A 21,983-nucleotide genomic window follows, 5' to 3' on the forward strand; every position below is an offset into this window, starting at 1 on the left:
AACGAGCTTTTTAAATGAAAAGATGATCTGTTCGCCATGGAACAAAGAAAAAAGTCGAAGAAACAAATTAATCCTGTTAAAGAAAACCGAAGTGAGATGCAAAGGAGGACTGTTGTTCGGATCATTAGTCAAGAAGATGTTCTTCGTTGTCAATGAAATATGCGGGATTTGCTTTAATGATGAGTTTTTTGTGAGTTTCGGGAGATTTTTCGGCACAGAAGCTGTCATGCGGAGACATTCTCTTTTGAAATTCTTTGAATGGAGCGAAAATTGCCGCTGCAGCAAATCGTTTTACGAACAAAATTTTTTTTTTCGAAGAAGAAGAGATTCACGAAAAAAATTAGATTTGATTAAAATTCTCCTATTTTTATTGGTTTGAAGTTCGTTAAAAACGACAATATTAACGATTTTTTTCGTAATTGATGACACAAGTTTCTTTAAAAAATTTCGTTGGTAAGTATTTTTTTTTTTATTAAAATAATTAAAAAAAAAAATAAAAATTAAATAAGAATTAAATTTGAAAACTGAAAATAAAATAAAATAAATAAAATTAATTTTATAATTTAATTATTTTATTTTTTTCATTTAAAAAATATAAAATAATTAAATTTATTTTTTTCCCAAATTTTTAACATGAAAAAAATTAAATATTTAATTATAAAAATAAATTTAAATTATTTTTTAAAATTTTATATGATCTACCATATTGAGAGAAATTTATTTAATTTAAATTTAATTAAATAATTAATTAATTTTGAGAAAAAATTTAAAAAAATAATAAAATTAATTTTTTAAAATTTTTAATAGAAATTTTTTACAATTAAATTAACAAATAATTAAATTATTTTTTTATAAATTTTTTTGATCAAAATTAATTATTTCATTTATTAATTATAATATGTATTATTAATTATTTTACACAAATAAATAAAAAAAAAATAATTTAAAAATTATTTTCGAAACTTCATATATTTTTAATTATTTTCTTAAGTTTTATTAAGAGAAAATTATTTAATTTGCATTGAATTGAATAATTGAAAAAAAAAAATTATTAAATTTATTAACAATTCCAATTAAATTATTTTTTAATTTATTTAATTAAGAATTATGAGTTTTGTTTAAATTTGTTTAAATTTAATTTTTATCTTAAAAAATAAATTAAAAATTAAATAAATACTTTTTTAAAATAAATAATAGTTAAAAATAAATAATTTAATACATAAATGATTAAAATTTAATTTAAAAATTATTTTTTAAATTTAATTCAAATTTTTAAGAAATTAAAAATTTTAACGAATTTTTTAGGTTTCAAAATTTAAAGAAATATTTTATTTAAATATTTTAAGAAAAAATAATAAAAAAAAATAAAATAATTTTTTCTCCTTAACAATTCCAGCCAATTTAAGTCACGTCTCATCCCAACATAGAACGAAGCGAGAATCACAAAACAACAACAAGTGTTAAGAAATCGACTACTACCGAAGCGACGCGACGTTCGACTTAATGACGTAGTCTCGTAGAAGTAGTAGAGGGGAGCCTACTAACGATTAACGAAGCACGCCGCAAACGTATAAAAGAAACCCAACATCTTCACTTTTTCGGTCATAATTGTTTGAGCTTTTAATTTGTCAAGTCGCGAAGAGTCGAGCAAGAAGGAATAAAATTTTTTCAACAATGAAATTTTTGAGTGCTTTGTTGTGCTTATCAGTTGTTGCAATTGTTGCAGCAGGTAAAATATCATTTTAAATTATTTTTATTGAAAAATTACGAGTTTAAAAAATGTGTGAAGAACAAGAATTCTCAAGGTGAATCAGTAATGAAAAAAAAATCCCTATGAAATAAACAAATATTTGAACTTTTTGTTCTTCAAAACGTCACGCACACGCAAAAACCGGTAAAAATATCTTTAGAAAAAAAATCTGAAGAAAGGGGCAATGGACCAATAATTACCATTTTTTCAATCAAATAATTCGATTTTTTGCTAATTTTAATTTTAAATTTTTTATGATGACTCAAAAAAAAATTTAATTATTATTCATGAATAGAACAAACAACAAAAAAAAATCTTGTAGCATTGAACTTCAAGTTAACTTTTTTTTAAGTACTAATAATAAACATTACTAAGATGATGAGATCAAGCAAAAAAAAAACACGTAGCTAATTCGTGATATCATCTGATGTGATGTTTGATTAGCTTGTCTTCCATCCACAAAAGGAATTAACTTTTTTATTATTATTTTATAACTAATGAAGCGTTTCATGAAAAAAAAGAAGTGAAGAAATCAAAAGACTGTGAATTTAAAAAAAAAAATGTACAAAAAATATTATTTTAACAGAGACTGATAAAGAAGTTCTTGAAAAGACAACAAACAATAATAAAAATAAAATAAAAAAAAATATTAATAAAAAATGATTACAAAATGATGTGAAATGTGAATGTCATTACTGATAGAAAGAATTGGAATTTTGGGTCAACGGCGACGAAATGTTGTAAAAAAAACACAAGGATGGACAAAAAAAATTATTTAGAGCAAAATGTTACAAAAAAAAATAGAAAGCGGAAGTTTTTATTGGCATGTAACTTCAGGTATAAAAAAATTTAAAAAAAAATTATTCAAGAAATGCTGAGATGGGAGCCCGTTATGTGAAAGGTCAGAATAAAGCAGGAAAAAAATTTTTAGAAAGGAATTGACTTTCTAATAAGAAGTTTTTAATTAGAGGATAAAAAAATTAAAGTGAAAGATTTTTTTTTCATGCTTTCGAAATTTTTAAAGAAGTTTAAATGGGGTAAGTTCATAAAATAATTTTGACAGAAAACATTTTAATGAAAAAATCAATTATTTTTATTAAAAATTAATTTAAAAGTATTTTTAAGAATTTATTTTTAAATTTTTCTATAGAAATTTTTCAAACTAAAAAAATATTTTTACATTTTTTAAAATTAATTAAATTAAATTATTAAAATTTTTTTTTTTAATTTAAATTTAATTTTTTAATTAAAAAAATAAAAAAATAAAAAATTAATTTAAAAAAATTTAATTAAATTTAATAAAAATTTTTAAATAAAAAATTCAAATCAAATAATTTAATAAAAATAAAATTTAAAAATATTACCTAATTTTGGATTTTTGAGAAAAAATATATTTTAGAATTAAATTTTTTATTAAAAATTTTTATTTAATTTAATTTGTTTAAAAATTTTTCTAAAAAAATTTTTAATTATATTTTGTCTTGAAAATTTTTCATTTTAAATCAAAAATTTAAATTAAAAAAAATTTTTAAAAAAATTAAATTAAATTTTTTTTTGAAAATAAAATTTTTTACATTTTTAAAAATATTTATTAAAATTTAAAAAATAAATAAAAAATTCAATAAAAATAAAATTAAATTTAAAAATATTAAAAACATAAAAACATATCAAATTTTAATTTTTTAAATTTTTTCTTCAAAATTTTTAAGAAATTTTTTATACTTTTTTATTTATTTTTTAAAATTATTTATTAATTAATTTTTGTATTTTTTTTTTAAATTTATAATTATTTTATATAGATTTTTATTATATTTTTCAATAAGTTTTTCAAATTTTCTCTTAATTTGTACTGTCAAAATTATTTTATAAACTTTTTCCTTTAAAAAAAAAGATTTTTGTAATAACTTCATTAAAAAAAATCCACAAACTCATTTAAAAATTTCTTTTCTTCTTTCCTTTACCGGTAAAAACTAGTTTAAACTCGTTGCTTTTAACAACCTTGAACACATCATACGCATTTCGCGATTCCGCAAATAATTACCGGCTCATGTGTTTATTGCCTGTTATAATCCTTTTTATTACTACAATTACCTCAATTAGTGCCATAAATTGTTTAAGTTTCTTCCTAACCAGCCTGTAATTTAAAAGCATTGAACTTAAAATCGCAAAATCGTCTTTTTCACCCAAGCCAATAGAAGTCCAACTTTACTCGAGTTCAAAAATGTCACTGATTAAGACCCGAATTCAGTGTCGCGTTATCTCATTTTTGACGAAATTTCTCAAAAAAAATCGACCAATTAGCGAAATTATGATTTTTTTAGGCAAATTTTCCAGAGAAAGTTTTGCATCGTTCACTTTTTTATCAGGTTTTTGTCTCTTTTTGAACTAAAATAAAAGAAAGATGATCAAAATTCGAGGGAATTACGATGATAATAAACTATCAACATTATTACTTTGAATACTTGTCAAAAGCCGTACGCATGTTAATGAAAAAAATATAAAAAAATTTTAAACGACTTCTGGTAAAACCCACAAAAACAAGTATTTTTAACGCACGACGAGCGATAATCCACAAAAATATAAACAAACAACATGTAAATATGACGACAAAAAAAAAACAACAAAAAGACATTCATTGCCATTTACCGAACAACGCGTTGATAACAACATTGAATAAATTCTGGGAATTGTGATTTTTTTGGATGGGTTTCGTTTTTTTTGAAGTGATAATTAGTTGAAGAATTACGAAATTTTTCGAAAAAAGGCAAATATTTGGACAGAAGTTGAGTAATATGAGTCTTATCAAAAGATTTCGTTCATGATAAAATGACGTAAGGCAGGGAACCTGTTTAAAGTGCGTACTTGTTCTTCTTGTAAAATTAATTTGTAAATTACAACAAGAGTTCTTTGTTGAAGTGACAAGTTATTTTTAACGCATTTTGATGAAAAATAAGAAAAAAATTATGTCTGTCTGATTTTTTAACCCATTAAGTGGTTAAAAATTTCAAAATGTGCATTGGGAAATTTTATTTTGTGCATCGGGTCGAAAATTTTTAAATTAAAATTTAAAGTAAATTCAGAACTTGCGTTAATTTTAAAATCTAAAATATTTAAAAGTTTATTGAAAAATAATTAAAAATGCGCATTGGGTCAAAATTTCAAAATTATGAATTTAAATAAAATTGAAAGTGTGCATTGGGTTTAAAAATTTTTTTAAAGGAAAGTGTTTGATTATACAAAAAATTTGCATTGGGCTCAAATTTTAATTTTTTATATTGAAAAAATAATTCTAAATGTGCATTGGGAATTTTTTTAATTTGGATTGGGTCGAAATTTGAAAATTAAGAATTTAAATTAAATAAAAATTTGCATTGGGTTCGAAATTTTCTTTGAAAGGAAAGCTTTTGAAGGTACAAAATATTGTGCATTGGGCTTAAATTCTAAATTTTTATTGAAAAAAACAATTTTGAATGTGCATTGGGATTAAAATTAAATAATTTATTTCAAAATATTCATTGGGTTAAAATTTTACAATTAAAATGAAACAGAAACTTTTTATTAAAATTTAAGCTGAACACAAAGAATGAAAATTTAACGAAATAAAAATGTGCATTGGGTCACAAATTTTTTTATTTAGAATATATGTAAAGTAAATTCAGAATTTGCGTTAAATTTACAATTTCCAATTAAAAAAATTTCATTGAAATTGAAATTTTATTGAAAAATAATTAAAAATGCGCATTGGGTCGAGATTTTTAAAAATTTAAATTTGAATCAAGTCAAAAATGTACATTGGGTTTGAAAATTTCAATGAAACGAAACGTATACGAATATACAAAAAATATGCATTGGGTTCAGATTCTAAATTTTTTATTGAAAAACAATTTTAAAATGTGCATTGGGTTAAGTCACGTGGTTAAAAAATGCGATAATTTCTATCTTTTAATGACAATTTTCTAATTCTATTTTTTTCAGAATTTGGACATTACGTACCAAAAGGCTTTTACACAATTGACGAAGATGGCAACCAATCTCCCATGTACTTTATCGAATCAATCCCAGTAAGTCTTTCAAACTTCTCATAACCTCAAAAAAATTCAAAAATTTTCTCCTTTAGGAACTTTTCCATCGCAGCCGAAGACAAGTAAACCCCGGCTTCCAATTTCCAGGTAATTTATCAAATCTGCCTCAGAAAGCGATCCAAAACTTGCGTTTTTATTAATTCAAATTTCTAAAAAAGCATTTCCATTTAATTCTGGGTTCCCACAAAACTTTGGCTTCGTTCCCGTTGGCGCCGTCAATCCCAACAATCCAAATTTGAATAATCGCTTTGGCGAAACTGCTGGTACGACAAATGGCGCTGCCGGACAATTTCCATTCGGACAAAATGGCGTCTTTCCAGGCTTCCAACCTTTGCCATTCCCCGCATTCCCTCAACCGGGGCAAGGAAACTTCCATGGAACGTCGATCAGTTCGACCATCAACTCGAAGTAAGTAATTTTTTTTCTTCGTTTAACTTAAAAATTAGTATTCATCGCTCGAGTCAAGAATGAAGAAAGACCTAAATTGAAGACAGTTGAAGTAAAAAATCCGTTTGTGGTTTTTTGTTCTTCAGAATTTGCTGAAGAAAAGATGTGTCGTGAATATTTTAGTCGATTGTCTTCAATTGACAAAGGAATTTTTCGCGTTTCTTGATGATTCTTTGGTTTGCATTAAAATGTAAATTATTTCGCTAAACATGAGATTATCTGATAGAAAAAGTAGATGATCTTTAATGGAATGTTAAGAAAAGTTATAAAAGTCTTCGTTAAAGTTAATTTTTTTAAATCGAATAATTTTTAAAATTTTATTAAAAATAATATTTGAAGAATAAATTAAATTTAAATTAATTTATTAAATTTTTAGTATTTTTTTTAAATTAATTTTCATTTAAATAAAATTGTTTAAAAATTAATTTTATTTAAAAAAAAAATTTTTTTTTTGCTTTAAATTTTAATTTAAAATTTAATTAAAAATAATAAAATAAAAAAATTAAAATAAAATTTTAAAAATAAAAAAAATTAAAATGATTTTAAAATTTTAATTTAATTGAAATTTAATTAATTTAAATTAAATTTTTAAATTATTTAATTTTTTTAATTTAATTTTTAAATTTTTAAAAATTTTTTAAAAAACAAATAAATTAAATGAAAAATAAATAAAAAATAAAAAATTTAAATAAAAAATAAAAAAAATTTATATTAAAATTATTTTTAAATAATTAATTATTTTAATTAAAATTAAAAAAAAAAAAATTTCGTTAAAAATTAATTAATTATTTTTTAAATTATTTATTAAATTTATTATTTATTTAATTTATTCAAAAAAAAAAAAAATATTTAAAAATTTATAGCCAAAAACGTTAAAATTTTCTTTAAATTCACAAAAAGTCAATTTTTAACTTAAAATCTTTTTTCATTAAATTTAAAACACCCTCAAGCATCTTCAACTTTTCTCACAAAAACTCACTTTCGGTTCACAAAAACCGGTCTATTCAACTTGTCATAAGGTTCAATCACTTTTCTCCATGAAATTCCTGCTTCTCTTCGATATTTATGTCTTCCTTACGTACACACAGACTATTTATTGTTCACTTTGTTACAATATTTAATTACATCCGATATGTCAATTTCTTTTCTTTGTAACCAAGAAGTAACACAAGTTGACTTTTTTTCTTCTAAAACGCAAAAAAGTCGCAATGTTTGTTAATGAAACCAATAATTTCTTTGCGACATGACAACATAACGAAGCGTAAATGATGAAAAAATTGCTAATTGTGTTCGCGAAGGTAAAAAAAAGTTTGTAATAAAAGGAAACAAAGCGCGATGGACAAACGATGTTTTCTGGAGCAAGTACATGAAGTTATAATAAATAAATATAAATAAAAAAAGAACAACAAAAAATTCCGTCATGTACAAGATGCTAAAGTCGCGAAACGATAGATAAGAAGACAATTTTTATTACGCGTTTATTTTTCTTACATAATTCGCTCGATGGGTGAGATTTTTTTTTGCTATTGAGGGCAAACGTGTAGCTTGAGAAAATTTTAACTTAAGGATTTTATTTAAATTTTTTATTTTATTCGAAAAATGTGCATTGGGATTTTTTTTTTATTTTCGTATTTTTTAATTAAAAAATTCTTTAGCTTTAATTTTTTTGTTCAAAATTTTTTTTAAAAAAATTAAATTTAAAAAAATATTAAAATTTTGAATGTATTAAAGAAAATTCTCTAAATAATTTTTTTTAAGTTTCATCAAAATTTGCATTGGGATTTTTTGATTTTTTTTATATTTGACTTAAAAAAATTATTCAAGCTTTTAGTTATTTTTTAGTTCAATTGAAGAAAAAAATTAAATTAAAAAAATTTAAAATTTTGGCTTTTTGAAGAAATTTTTTAAATAATTTTTTTATGATTTATCAAAATTTGCACTGGGATTTTTGAAATTTTCTTATGCTTAACTTAAAAATGTGCAAAAAAATTTTTTTTTCTTAATTTCAACTTAAATAAAAGGTTTAAGTTTTCTTATAAATTTTCAAGATTAATTTTTAAAAATTAAAAAATAAGTCCCAGTGCATATTTTGATGATTTTCAAAAAAAATTAAGTTCTGAGATTTTTTAAAAAATTATTTAAATAATTAAAATTTAATTATTTTTAATATTGCCTTTAAAAAAAATTTTAAATTATTTGTTTTTTCAATCAATATTAAAAACAATAAAAATAAAATAAAAAAAAAATAATTAAAAAAATAAATTTAAAAAAATCCCAATGCACATTTTTAATATTTTCGTAAAAACTTAAGAAATCTTTAAGTCAAATTAAAAAGTTACACGTTTGCGCCATAAATGAAGCAAAAACCTAAAATAAAGGAGAAAAAGCAATAAAAACAGGGAATATCACGACTGCGAGATGCTTTCAAATCGTAATAACAATATAATTGCATCTCCTTCCTCCGTTCTTCTCATATTTGTCTTCTTCGTCGTTACATTGTTCTACTGAAAAATTCTTTAATGACTCGCCTATCTCGTAAACTGCCTTCTTTTGTGTTTTGCATTTACCGCACAGCGATCGTAATTACAAACCATTAGCAAGTCAAAGACCTTCATTACATCATTTTTACCTTTTTTTCGCTCTTTTCAGCCCATCAGGCGGCGTCGGACAACGTTTCGGAGAGGAAAATGAGCAAACTATCGTAACGACAGTCAACAAAGACGGCAACGTCGAGGAGACAGTTACTCACATCAGACCCGATGGATCGACTTATACCACGCACAACAGACGCGGGCCAAATCGCGGGCAACAAGGACAACAAGGAAACAAGCAACAAAGCTCAACATCAACTTCCGGCTAAGAAATTCAATGCAAAAATTGTGATGATGGATCGATGAAATTTAAAGCATTTAATTTTTCTAAAAAAAAATATTACAAAAAAATTAAAATAAATTCTGAGCATTTTTCTGAGTAATAAAAAAAAATAAATAATAAAAGTACATATTGATTGAAATTTAAATTTTGCCTCAATTTCTATTGTTTCTGAAGAGTATTTTGGTTTAAAAGAAGCCATTTAAATTTGCAGAAAATTAAGTATAATTTTTTTAAAAATTTTTTCTCATTTTATATCATTCGAAAAAATAATTAAATTAAAAAAATAAAATAAAATTAATAAAAAAAATTTTTTTAATTAATTAAATTAAATTTTTTTAATTAAAAAATTAATTTAAATTTAAAAAAAATTTTAATTTAAAAAAATATTTGAATAAAATTTTATTAAATTTTTTTAAATAATTTAATTTAATATAATTTAATTTTATTTTTAAAAATTTAATTAAATAATTTATTAAATAAAATTTAATAATTATTAAATTTTTTAAAATTATAATTAAAATTTGTAAAAAAAATTATTTTATTATTTTTTTTTAAATAAAATTATTTCTTGAATAAAATTTAAAATAAAAAAAAATCTTTAAAAAATTTCCTTTAAATAAATAAAAAAAAATTATTTAATTTTTTAGAATTTAATATTTTCTCGATTTTTGATTAAAAAAGAGATTTTATTTCAGAAAAAAAGCTTTGAAAGACAAAATTTAAAAAAAATAGTCAACTAAAAAAATTCTTATTCAAGTTAATTGTTAAACTATTTTATACCAAAAATTATTTATTTTTATTTTCAATTATTTTTCTACCTTTCAAATCTTACCATTTTCATCTCTAAATCACTTTCGAATATATCTTTTACCCAAAAAATCCATTCTTTTCATCTTTATTCGTCACAAAAATAACGCAATTTTCTTTTGTCCTTCAATTCAGAGCCAAACAATACCAAAAATGACAACAAACAAAAGCAACGCAGCACCCCAATAAGCAGATGTGCGGTTACGATAAACCATTTATTTATCAACCGCACCACGAATTTGGCATTGTTCTTCCGAAATTTCATCTTAAAACGACTCAAAAGAAGAAAAATCATCGAAAAGGTGTTGCATCATTATTTTTTGAGAAATATCTTGAAGCATGCGGTTACAAAAATGTGTTAGATCGCGCACACTTTCTTACCTACGAAATGTTAAAAAAGGACACACGACGGATTTTTTGTGATTTTAATCAAAAAACGGACAATTATTTAATCAAATCAATCATTTTTTGAGGGCATTTTTTGTTACTGACGCTCAAAAAGGACAAAAATTACGTAAAAAAACAATGTTACTAATCAAACCTCTCTCAATCCCCGAAAGAGAGACAAACCTGCGATTTTATCTCGAACATGTCACGAGTCGTAATTGATTGAATTCCAAAATTACGGAAACCGCAGAGAGACAATTTTGACATTAAATGATCGATGATCGAATTTTTTTTGTGGCAAAAAAATATTAAATTAAAAAAATAATGATTTTATGTAATTTTTCAAGAAATTTTAATATTTAAAAAAAAATTAATTATAGATAATTGAATTATTTAATTTTGAAAATTAATTTTAAAATGTTAGCTAAATAATAAATTATAAAAATAAAATAAAATTTAAATTTAAAAAAAAAATCAAATAATGTTATGAGATATTTTTTAAATTTAAATATTTTTTAATTTTTTTTTTTTAAATTTTTGCAAAAATAAAATTAAATTAATTATTTTTTTTTTTTTAATAATTTAATTTTATTTTTTTTTAATTTAAAATTATTTTTTTTTTATTTTTTTTTAATAATTTAAAAAAAAATTTTTTTTAAAATTTTTTTAAATAATTTTTTCAAATTTTTTTTTATTTTTTTTATTTTTAAATAATTTTTTTTTAATTTTTAGTTTTTTTTTTGAATTGTTGCAAATTTCAATAAATCAAATTTAAACTTGAAAAAAAAATAATAAAATTCAATTCAATTCCTATTAATCCCAAAATTAGTCCTTCACAGGAAAGGCGATAATTGTGCGTATAATAGCCGAGATCAAAGTGCCTTCGCTCGCCTTTGTTCCAAATTTATTCGGATTATTCGCAAACAAAAGGTGCTGACCAGTAGTTTCGCCCGATCGAGAGTTTGCATCGATCCCATTTTCAGCACAAAAGCGCAAACAATTGACACAATAAAACTGATGCGATAAAATTCGATGTTAACACCTCCGAAATTTTTCAAAAGTCATCTTCATAGATTTATGATGCAAAATTCCGAGTAATCGATGTTTATTTATTTTTTTCAATTTTTTTTGGCACAAATAAACATCTCACTTAACAAAATTTGATTTTTCGACCGAGAGAGAGAGAAACATTTGCCGACACCAAGTCTACTATTGTTATCCGCAAAAATATTTCATTGTCGGCCCCTTTTTGTGTACCTTTCCCTTGAAAGTTGCCGAAATTTTTGATATAAAGCCATAAAGTGAAGTGATTCTCCTTTTTTATGCAATTCATCGTCAACTCGGTTCTATTATTTTTTTTTCTTTGCCAAAAAAAATTGTTGCCTTTACCTCAAATTCGGATTTTTCAATAGATTGAGACGTTCTGTGCACGGAGCAATTACATGCATTAGACAAATTACAAAGAAGTAAGTAACAAAAAAAGACGAACATTGGCTCAGCAGGAATTTTGTGACTTTTTATTGCATCGGGTGTGAAACTGCACGAACAAAATAGGCACAAAGTGTGGGAATAATTGTCAAAAAATTTTGATAATTTGCCGTGAAATGGACAAACTTTTTGCTACTGAATTACTTGTAATTATGACAATTGTCGGAGCAAGTGTTCGAGAGTCCCCAAGGACACGTTTTGTTCGGATTTTTAATGTTTAGAAGGATTATTTGACAAGTTTACAAAAATTTTCTCAAATGTTGAATTTATAAAAAAAGATGATGATGAAGCAAATTTTTTTTATAAGTGAGAAAGAGTTGAAAATATTTTTTTTTTATAAAATTTAAAATTTTTTTAAAACCAATAGCAACTTTTTTGTGCGCTTTAAATTTATTTTTTGATAATTTTATTTTTTAATAGAAAAAAATTAATTTTAAAAATTAAAAAAAAAAAATTTTTAATTCTAAATTAATAATTTTGAATAATTAAAAAAAAATTTATTGATTTGTGAAATTAAAAAAAAAAATAAAAATAAAAAATTAATATAAATTTTAATTAAAAATGAAATAATAAAAATTATAAAAAAAATAATATATATTTTTTGAAAAAAAATAATATTTTCTTGAAAAAAATTAAAAACATAAAATAAAATTTAAATTTTAACTTAAAACTTTTTAAAAACAAAATTAAAAAAAAATCTCAATTTTTATTTTTTTAAAGTAAACTTAGCATTTTTTGTCAAAATTCAAATTCTTTCAAAATTTTATCTTTAAAAAAAATGTGCCTTTGTGACTTGATTCCTCGTTGTGAAAAATGTTGCGGTCTAAATTTACGAACTTCTGCCTTCATCGTCGGTTTATTGCAACTAATTTGCTGTTTTCTCCATATTCCAATCATTTTAATCTTCTACTACGATGTCCTTCATGACGAAATGGATGCCGAAGCAAAACTTGAAGAGTCTAAACACGTTTTGAGAGGAATTGCTGAAGTTTTGCTCGTTTTTGGACAAACTTTTGTGATGTGCACGACGGTTTCTTTGCTGATAGGAGTCATCAAGGTAAGAAAATTTGAAAGGATTTTAATGAATTTGGACTAAAATTAAAATCATTTTGATTAATTTGACAGCAAAATGTACAATTTGTGGGTCCTTATTTGTATTATGGGATAATTTATGTCATACTGTTTGTGGTTTATGTCGTTCTGAAGGCATCTGAAAGCGCGCCGGCTTGGTTTGTTGTTGCACATTGCTTTTTGTTAAGTAAGTTCAATTATTTTGAATTTTTAAAAAATAATTTTACAATTTTCTTTTGTTAAAATTAAAGATATTTGGCAATTTTTGTTCATTTTTCAAGAAAATAATTTTTTATATAAAAATTTATTGTTATTTATTTATTTATTGGATTTAAAAAAAATATTAATATTTAATTTTTTAAAAAAATATTTCGTTCAGTAAAAAAATCAAATTTAAAATTATTTTCTTAAATATATAAAAAAAATTTTAGCTATAAATACAAATTTAATAAAATTTAAAAATTAAAAAAAAAACAAAAATTTTATTTTTTAAATAATTTGATTAAAATTTTAGATTTAAAAAAAAATTAATTTTTATTTAATTTTAATTTTTATTTAATTTAATTTTTTTATTTTCATTTTTAAATAATTTTATTTAATTTATTAATTTAATTTATTTTTTATTTTAATTTTTTTATTTTTTAATTTTGTTATTCAATTTAATTTATTTTTATTTTATTTAATTAAAAATTGTTAAAATTTTATTTTTTTATTAAAGAATTTAAGAAGAATATTTTTTTAAGAGAAAAAAAATAAATAATTGAATAAAAAAATATTTATTTACATAGAAATATTCAAAAACTTTCTCAAAATAGAAAAAAAATATTATTTTAAAAAATTTAACTCATAAAACCTCCTTTAAAACAATTAAAACCGACAATTTATTTTATATTTTTTCCAGTTTGGCATCTCATCGCATGGTTCACCGTTCAATCCTATTACCAACAACTCGACTCCTCATGGCAACGAAGACAAACAATTCGCGTCTCAGGACCTTGAAACATAAAAAAATACAAATTTTAATTTTTTTGCCTAAATTAGTCAATAATTTAACGCCAAACCGCAAACAATTAAGAAAAATCTCTCGGTTTGCTCCTCCCCGAATTGCATACATTTCGGCGCAAATCACTTAAGGGAGAATTTTTTTTAACGATGACGAGGGGTGACAATGTTGGATTTAGTTCAAGTGTGTGTACAAATAAAAATGAAAGCAAATTTATTTTTATGAGGATTTTTTTAGAGCACACACAAAAATGGGAGGGAATCAATTTTATTTTTTTTCTCTCTACGAAAAAAAAATCTCAACTTTATTCCGAAATTTTATTGTTAACTATTACAATTTATTATTTTTTTGTGTCTTTTGTTGTTGTTGTCCTCTTCAAATTTTGTGTCTATAGAAAATGTTTTGGAAGGAATTGCAAAAGCGGAGACGAAGAGTCTACGAAGGGATACACATGTGGCACAGAAGTCACGTAGAAATGACACAAAAGGATGCGTAGATGTCCTTTTTTGTATTGTTTATTGAATATTTAACCGAGTGTAAGGGATGCAACGTCGTCAGTTCACGACAGAGTGTCAAGCAGAAAACACCTGAAAAAAATTCTTTAAAATTTTATTTGAATTTTTTTAGTTAATTTTTTTGGTTATCGTTAAAAAAATATTAATAAAAAAATTAATTTGAGTTAAAAAAAAATATTAAAAAAATAATTTAAAAAAAAAAATAATTTGTGAAAAAAAAAATTAAAAAAATAATTTTTTAAAAATTAAAAAAAATTATTAAAAAATAAAAAAGACTCAAAAATGTCTACAAAAGTGCTTCAATCGCCGCCCCAAACTTATTCAAGGCTTTTCCGTCCTTGGGATACCGCAAATAACAACACAAAATTGGATATCAGTGAAAATTCAAACAGCAGTTCGCCATCGCCAGCTCAACTTCCCTCATCCCCGGCACCATCGTCAATCGCATCTTCCTCGTCGCCACTTCGTTTGAAGCCATTTTCACGAATTCCCGTCTCGCCTGCTTCCGAGCTGAGTCCCATCGTTCAAAATTCAGCTTTTATTTATCCGCCAACTGCTGATCCCGCTGCCATGTCATATCTCGGCCTGGATCCGTACACGTTGACCATCATGGAGCAGGAATACGCTCGCGTTCTCGCCGAAGAAGCTGCTGCCAAACAAATGAGTGCGAAAAAACAACGTCCGAAAAAATTCAAGTGTCCCCATTGCGACGTCGCCTTTTCCAATAATGGGCAACTGAAGGGTCACATTCGCATTCATACGGGCGAAAGACCTTTCAAGTGCGACGAACCAAATTGCGGAAAGACTTTTACGAGGAACGAAGAGTTGACGCGACACAAGAGAATTCACACGGGATTGAGACCTTTTTCGTGCACCGTTTGCAATAAAAGCTTTGGACGACGAGATCATCTGAAGAAACACACAAAAACGCACATGCCGCAGGAGAGATATACGTTAGCGCCGACGGCTGCGATGTTTATGCCGATGTACTCGCCGTTTTTGTATGGATATTAATTTTTTAGTTCGAAGAGTTATTTTTAAGAAAAAAAAAATGAATTTTATGTAAATAATTTAAGAAAAAACGAAATTTTATACAATTTTTATATGGCAAAAAAAATTTAAGAAAAGAAATATTAGAGTTTTTAGACATTTAAGACAAATTTATATTGATATGCGAATAAATTTCATATTTTTGTATGAACTTTTTATAAAAAGAAAAAAATATTTTTTTTAATTTTTAATTCTTCTAATGATAAATTTTTACTTTGTACCGATTTAATTTTTTTTAGAGCTGAAGGTAAGTTTATTTTATCAAAAACAAAAAAAAAAGAAAATGTCAAAATTTAGCTTTGAAATTTATTTCAATTTTACTCTTAGTTAGTAGATTTTTTTTTTTAATTTACAGAATAAAATTTTTATTTTTTTACAATTTTTTTATAATTTTTTTAAAGATAAAATGTTTTATATCGAATATTTTCTAATTAAAAAAATATTTTATATTAATTTTTTTAATTTAAATTGTGACGTTTTAAAATAAAATTTAAATTTACGTTAATTTTTCATTCAAAATTTAAATTCAACAATAAAATAAAAATTTATTTAAAAAAAATATTAAATTATTATAAAAATATTTTTTGTTTACATTTTTTTAATAATTTATTATTTAAATTATTTTTTTTTTCGAAATATTTTAGATTTTTAAATTCGATTTTGTTTTTATTAAATTAATTAAAATTTCTTATAAAAAATTGAAATTAAATGAAATTAAAATAAAATTTAAATTTGATAATTATTTAAAAATTATTTAAAAATTTATTTTATTTAAAAATATTTTATTTTATTTATTTAAAAAAAGGTAATTAGAAGAATAAAAAAATTAAAATCTAAAAAGTTTAAAAAATTAAAAAAAAATTTATATAAAAAATTAAAATTTTTTATTTAAAAATTAAAAAACAATTTATTACTGCTTTTAAATTAATTTAATAATTTAAATAATTTTTTAAAATAAAATTAAATTATTTTTTTTAATTTTTGTCTAAAAAAATTATTTTTTATTGTTTTTATTAATTAAATTAAAATTTCGTATAAAAAAATTGAAAATTATTTAATATTGATAATTATTTAAAAATTTTAAATTTATTTATTTAAAATAATTTTATTTTATTTATTTTATGAATTAAAAAAAATAATTAATAAAAATAAAATAATATAATTATTAAAATAATAATTTATGCAATCAATTAATTTATTTTTTCAAAATTAAAAATTTATTTTAAATTTATTTTAACTTTTTCTTTTTAAAAATTCTTTGCTTCCGATAATTTTTAAAAACAAATTAAATTCAAAACCTTTTAATACCTAAAATTTTAAATATTTTTTATTTAATTTTAAAGAATTTTTTTTTAATAACTTTTTTGGCATCATCTCTCCAATAACATAAAAAATTATTAATAAAAAAAACTAAAAATTAATCCAATAAATTACCATCAAACAATCAAAAAAAGGATCGACAGCCTCCCATTGAACCCATTGAGGGATTCTTTTCATTCACATCGATCGAATTCACATGCCAACTTGCCAGACCAGAAGACTCCTATCTTGTCATTTTTTTCACACACAATCTCACTTCTTCCTTTTGTGTCCATTTCACACTTTACCTTTTTTTTATTTCTTCTTCTTTTCTAAAAATAATTTTTTTGTTGCACAATTCTTCTTTTTTTTAATTTTTTTTTTAGAAACGAAGAAAAAGAAGAAGAAGACAAGTTGAATAAAAATCTTGATAATGCATCATGTGAAATGTGTCACTCAAACAATGAAGCACAATGGAAGAAATTAAATAATGAAAAATAATAAAAAAAAAAGATTTTAATTTTGATATCGAGAAATGTAGCGAATTAGGAAGAAAAATCGTACAGGTTGGTCCTCCATCAATTAATCGTACAATAACCTAACTTTCATTCAACTATTTTTTTTATTTTTTTATTCATTGAGATTTTTTTTATTGGAATGAATGAAAGTCTTTCTTTTATTATTTGAAGGATTTAGGAGTCAATTTAATTTTTTTTTATTGACCAAAAATTGGGTAATATGAGAAATTTTTGCGTGAGAATTTTTTTTTTGCAATTTTTTTTAATTCTTTAAATAAAATTGTCTAAACATAAAAGGCGATTTTCCATTGTAATCCGCAATATTTACATTTATATTCATTATCATGTAAAAAGAAAACCACGGAAAAAAATGACAAATCACCTTTTTCTTGTTTAACGGCATGACGTTCCCGTTCGTATTTGCCACCATTTTGATTTGCGTTTATTATTTATCTACCATTACCATTCGAAAAGCGTCATCATCATCGTTGTATGGGCAAATTTAATTCAATTCCCCCTTTTTGTATTTTGTGTCATTCCAAAGTTATACGGGATGTTCGTAGATTCAGCGCGAATGAAGTTATCGAGGGGTTGAGAAAAAAAAACATTTTACGAGAGAAATATTAACCGCAACCATTTTTGCATGTCGCTCGTAACTTGAAGTGAGGCAAATATGAGGTTTGTTAAAGTTGTTTGGCAAAGGCAAATGACAATTTTGATCAAAAAATAAAAAGGGGGCCCGAAGTGCGGAGTAAATGGCTTGGATTAAATTTTTTGGGTTTCACGGTTTTGTTTTTACGAGATTTACGAGATAAGAAACGCGAATTAACTAAACGACATGAAATTGAATGAAAAATGTTCTTAATTGAAGTTTAAATTAAAGAAGGATATTTAAAAGCTATTTTTAAAGTTGAAGGAAATATTTTTGAAACAAAAAAATCTGAACTCGACATTTTTGAGAAATTTTCACTCGAATTGAATCACGTAACTTTCCCCGATTTGCCTTTTTGCTGTTTCAATGCGTTTCTGTTTAATTGAATTTATGGTTTGCCTTTTGAACTCTTCTTTTTTCCCTAAATTATGGTCGAACATGACAACACACAGGCAAATAAAATAATAAAATGCGTCGTATGGTGATTCAGTGAAGAGGAAAAAGTGAAACAATCTAACGACATTTCTGGTTTTCTCCGTGATGCGATGAGAGATGCGATTGGCATGGATGGCAGTTGTGAGTTCGTTGAATTATTTGAAAAATGCTTGGTTTGGAATTCTTAAATCATTTTTTTTTTGTTTTCTGAATTCTGAATTAAATAACAAACAACAATTTCTAAAAAAAATTAAGAACTTACCTGATTTTTTTACAAATCGTTGATTCAACTGATGAAAAAAATGACTCCTAAAATTAAAAAAAAAATATTTTAAAATTTTTAAAAGTTTTTAGAACTTACCTGAAATTTCTTTTGAATCTTTGCTTTAAAAAATTATAAAAATCTAAAATTTTCGACTAAAAAAATAATTAAAAATATTATTATTTGAATAATTATTGAAAAAAAAAAGAAATTGGCTTTGATATTTTTTTTTCAAAAAATTTGAATTTTTCGTATTTTTTTATTTTAATTAAAATTAATCAATAAAAATTTAATTATTAAAATTTATATTTTTAAAAAATTATTATTATTATTTTTTTTAAATTTAATTTAATTTAATTTTTTAAAAATTTTATTATAAAAAAAATATTAAATTCATTAAAGTAGTATGAATTAAAAATTATTAATAATTTAAATTACGAAATTTTATTTGCTTGAAAAATTTTAATTTTTGCCAATTTTTTGAAAAAAAAATAATTGAGGAAATTTAGTTTTGAAAATAAAAATCAAAATTTTTGAAAAAAATACAAATAATTAAATAAAATTATTATTTTTAAAAGAAAATTATTTTAAAAAATTTAGTAATTAAAAATTATTTTCTTTTTTCATTTAATTTATTTTTTTTTATTTAATTTTTATTTTTTTTTAAATTTTATTATTTTATTAAAAAATTTTTTAAAAAAAATTTAAAATATTAAAAAAAAATTTATAATAATTTAAATTTCAAAATTTTATTTTAATTAAAAAAAATTTTTTTGCTCAATTTTTTGAAAAAAAGTAATTTTAGAAAATTTAGTTTTAAAAATTAAAATCAAAATCAAAATCTTAAATTTTTTTTTGCTCTTTTTAATAATTATTTTTAATTACAAAATTTATTCAAAATCTCTTGAAAGCTTTAATTTTTATTATTAAAAAAAAAAAAAATTACCTGACATCTCCGCTACAACCATCAAAAAAAATTATCAGCCAAGTTTTCCCTAATTTTTCATTCCGCTCGTTGTCGCCACGCAATTCCCTCTCTCTCACTCTACCACAAACTACTACTGTGCTGAAAAAAGGCATACCATAAGGCACAACATAGGGCAAGTTAGGGCTGATGTTAGCGTATCTCGCACTCTCTTCAGCTTTTGTTTCTCCGATATTTTTCGAGATTTCACTAAAATGATACAACAATAAAGATAAAACTTTTTTTTTTCTCGAGGAGGGTTTACGCACATGACACGAACAAATTTCTGCCGTTCGCAGAGCGTAAATTGTCAATGTTGGAAAAATGTGCAATTTTGCGGAAAGAGGGGTTGTTCGTCGCTGCATAATTGAATTGGATTGAATCGAATGAAATATGGCGAACAATCTCGTTGACTATCGAGGGGATTTTTGTTGATTTTTATGTAAATTACTGCGATGCTGGTTTCGTGAAATGAAGTAATAAAATTGTTAGCTGGTCTCTTTTAAATTTTATGGTTTTGGTAATTTGCTCGGAATTTCATCAAGGGGAGTTGGAAAAACTTCCGGTTTAAAATTTTTTGAGTTCATCATTAATTTTAAGTTTTTTTCAGTAATCCGCAAAGAGTGTGCCTATTGAAAATTTTGGGACATTTTCAAGATTCAGACCACCTGATTCGGACCTCCAAACTCGCTAATCGATTTTTTTTCATGATCATCAATTTTGATTAAATGAACAAAAAACGTCGTGCTTCGTATCAAAACATCGCTTTGTTGCATTTTTTGATCGGATTATTGATCGACAATTAATTGTCTCGTCTTCAATTAGGGAATCTTCCTTTTCAAAACATTTCTTTTCTTGTATCGAAACAACCTCCAGGAGTGCTTTTGTTGACAAAAATCCAAAATTACTTCCTTTCCTGAAAAAAAAAAATTTTTTTTAATCAAACAAAATTGAGCAATAATAATTTTTTGTACACTCACTAATTGATTTGTCCATTTTTCACATAAATATAGGTCAAAAATTGATTTTTTTTCAAAAATATTTGAACAATACCTAAAATAGGATACGGAAGTTAATTGTTACTTTTTTTGTTAGCAAAAAAAAAGTCAACAAAGTTTTGATAAAAGTACAAAACAAAAATAAAATTGTGAACAAGAGTTGATTTGGAGAGGAAATAAAAGGATGTCAAATATTTGTAAAAATAAAAAATTTTGAATTGTATAAGTGGGCTTAAATGGATTATTTAATTCAACAATTGATGCCACTGAAAATGAATTGAATCCGTTTGGAGCTTTTGTCGTTTTCAGCACAATGATGATAAATGATTCGAGGCAAAATTTTGTGATACAGGCCAATAATTGAAGGTGTCACGGAAATAAAGGAAGTTGGATTTGATTGAAAGAAGGAATTTAGAAGGAATAAAAGGATGTTACTAAATATGGATTTGTGATATGAAGGTAAGTTTTTTTTTTAAAAATTTTCCTTTTATATATTTTTTTTAATTAAAAAATTAATAAAATTAATTTAAAAAAAAATTATTTTATATAATTTTTCAATTAATTTATTTTTAAGTTTTTTTTTTAATTTTAAAAAAAAATTTAATTTATTTATTTAATTTAAATTTAATTTAATTTTATTAATTTTTATTTCGCGTTTGATAAAAATTTAAAATTTATGATATCTTAATTTAATTTTAATTAATTTATTAATTTTCAATTTTTAAAAACATTTTTAAAATTTTAAATTAATTCAATTTTTCAAAAATAATATTTTTTTTTTATAAATTTTTTAAGCAACTGTAATAAAAAAAAAAGATTAATTTTATGTTATTTAATTCATTTTAATTTTAAATTTTTTTTTATTTAAAAAATTAATTTTTGAATTTTTAAATTTAAATTTAATTAAATTATTTAATTTAAACAATTTTTTCTTTAAATTATTTAATTTTTTTAATTTTTATTTCATTATCGATTTCAAACCAAAATTATTTTCACTTATTTATTTTTTCATTTAATTTAATTTACATTTTCTAATTTTTATTTCGCGTTAGATAAAAATTAAAAATTTATAAAATCTTTAAAATTTTAAAATAATTTAATTTTAATTAATTTATTTTTTTTTTAATTTTAAAAAATATTTTTTTTTTATTTTTATAAATTTTGAAAAGAATTTTTATTTTAAAAAAATTTTATTTATTTTTATTTAATTAAATTTATTTATTTTTGTTTTGGATTTGATATAAAAAAATTAAATTAATTATTTATTATTTTTTAAATTTTTTTAATTCTTAAAATTTTATAAATTTTTTTTTAAATTTTTAAATTTTTTAATTCATTAACAATTTTTTTTTAAATTTAATTTAAATTTATTTATTTTCAT

General features: G+C 22.4%; 2 protein-coding genes across 2 annotated transcripts; both read left to right on the top strand.

Annotated features, from left to right (window-relative positions):
• Positions 1 to 1,612: 1,612 nt before the first annotated feature.
• On the top strand, positions 1,613 to 9,282 carry LOC134827221 (uncharacterized). The gene is made up of 5 exons (XM_063839802.1): positions 1,613 to 1,729; positions 5,726 to 5,811; positions 5,868 to 5,919; positions 6,153 to 6,240; positions 8,929 to 9,282. Exons 1-5 carry the CDS (start codon positions 1,675 to 1,677, stop codon positions 9,137 to 9,139), a joined length of 492 nt encoding a protein of 163 aa, XP_063695872.1. The 5' UTR covers positions 1,613 to 1,674; the 3' UTR covers positions 9,140 to 9,282.
• A 5,424-nt stretch (positions 9,283 to 14,706) lies between these two features.
• LOC134832812 (zinc finger protein 358) lies at positions 14,707 to 15,438 on the top strand. Its single transcript, XM_063847024.1, has one exon. It carries the CDS (start codon positions 14,707 to 14,709, stop codon positions 15,436 to 15,438), a length of 732 nt encoding a protein of 243 aa, XP_063703094.1.
• The last annotated feature ends 6,545 nt before the right edge of the window (positions 15,439 to 21,983 follow it).

This window comes from Culicoides brevitarsis, chromosome 1 (assembly GCF_036172545.1).
Source record: "Culicoides brevitarsis isolate CSIRO-B50_1 chromosome 1, AGI_CSIRO_Cbre_v1, whole genome shotgun sequence".
Classification (NCBI taxonomy): domain Eukaryota; kingdom Metazoa; phylum Arthropoda; class Insecta; order Diptera; family Ceratopogonidae; genus Culicoides; species Culicoides brevitarsis.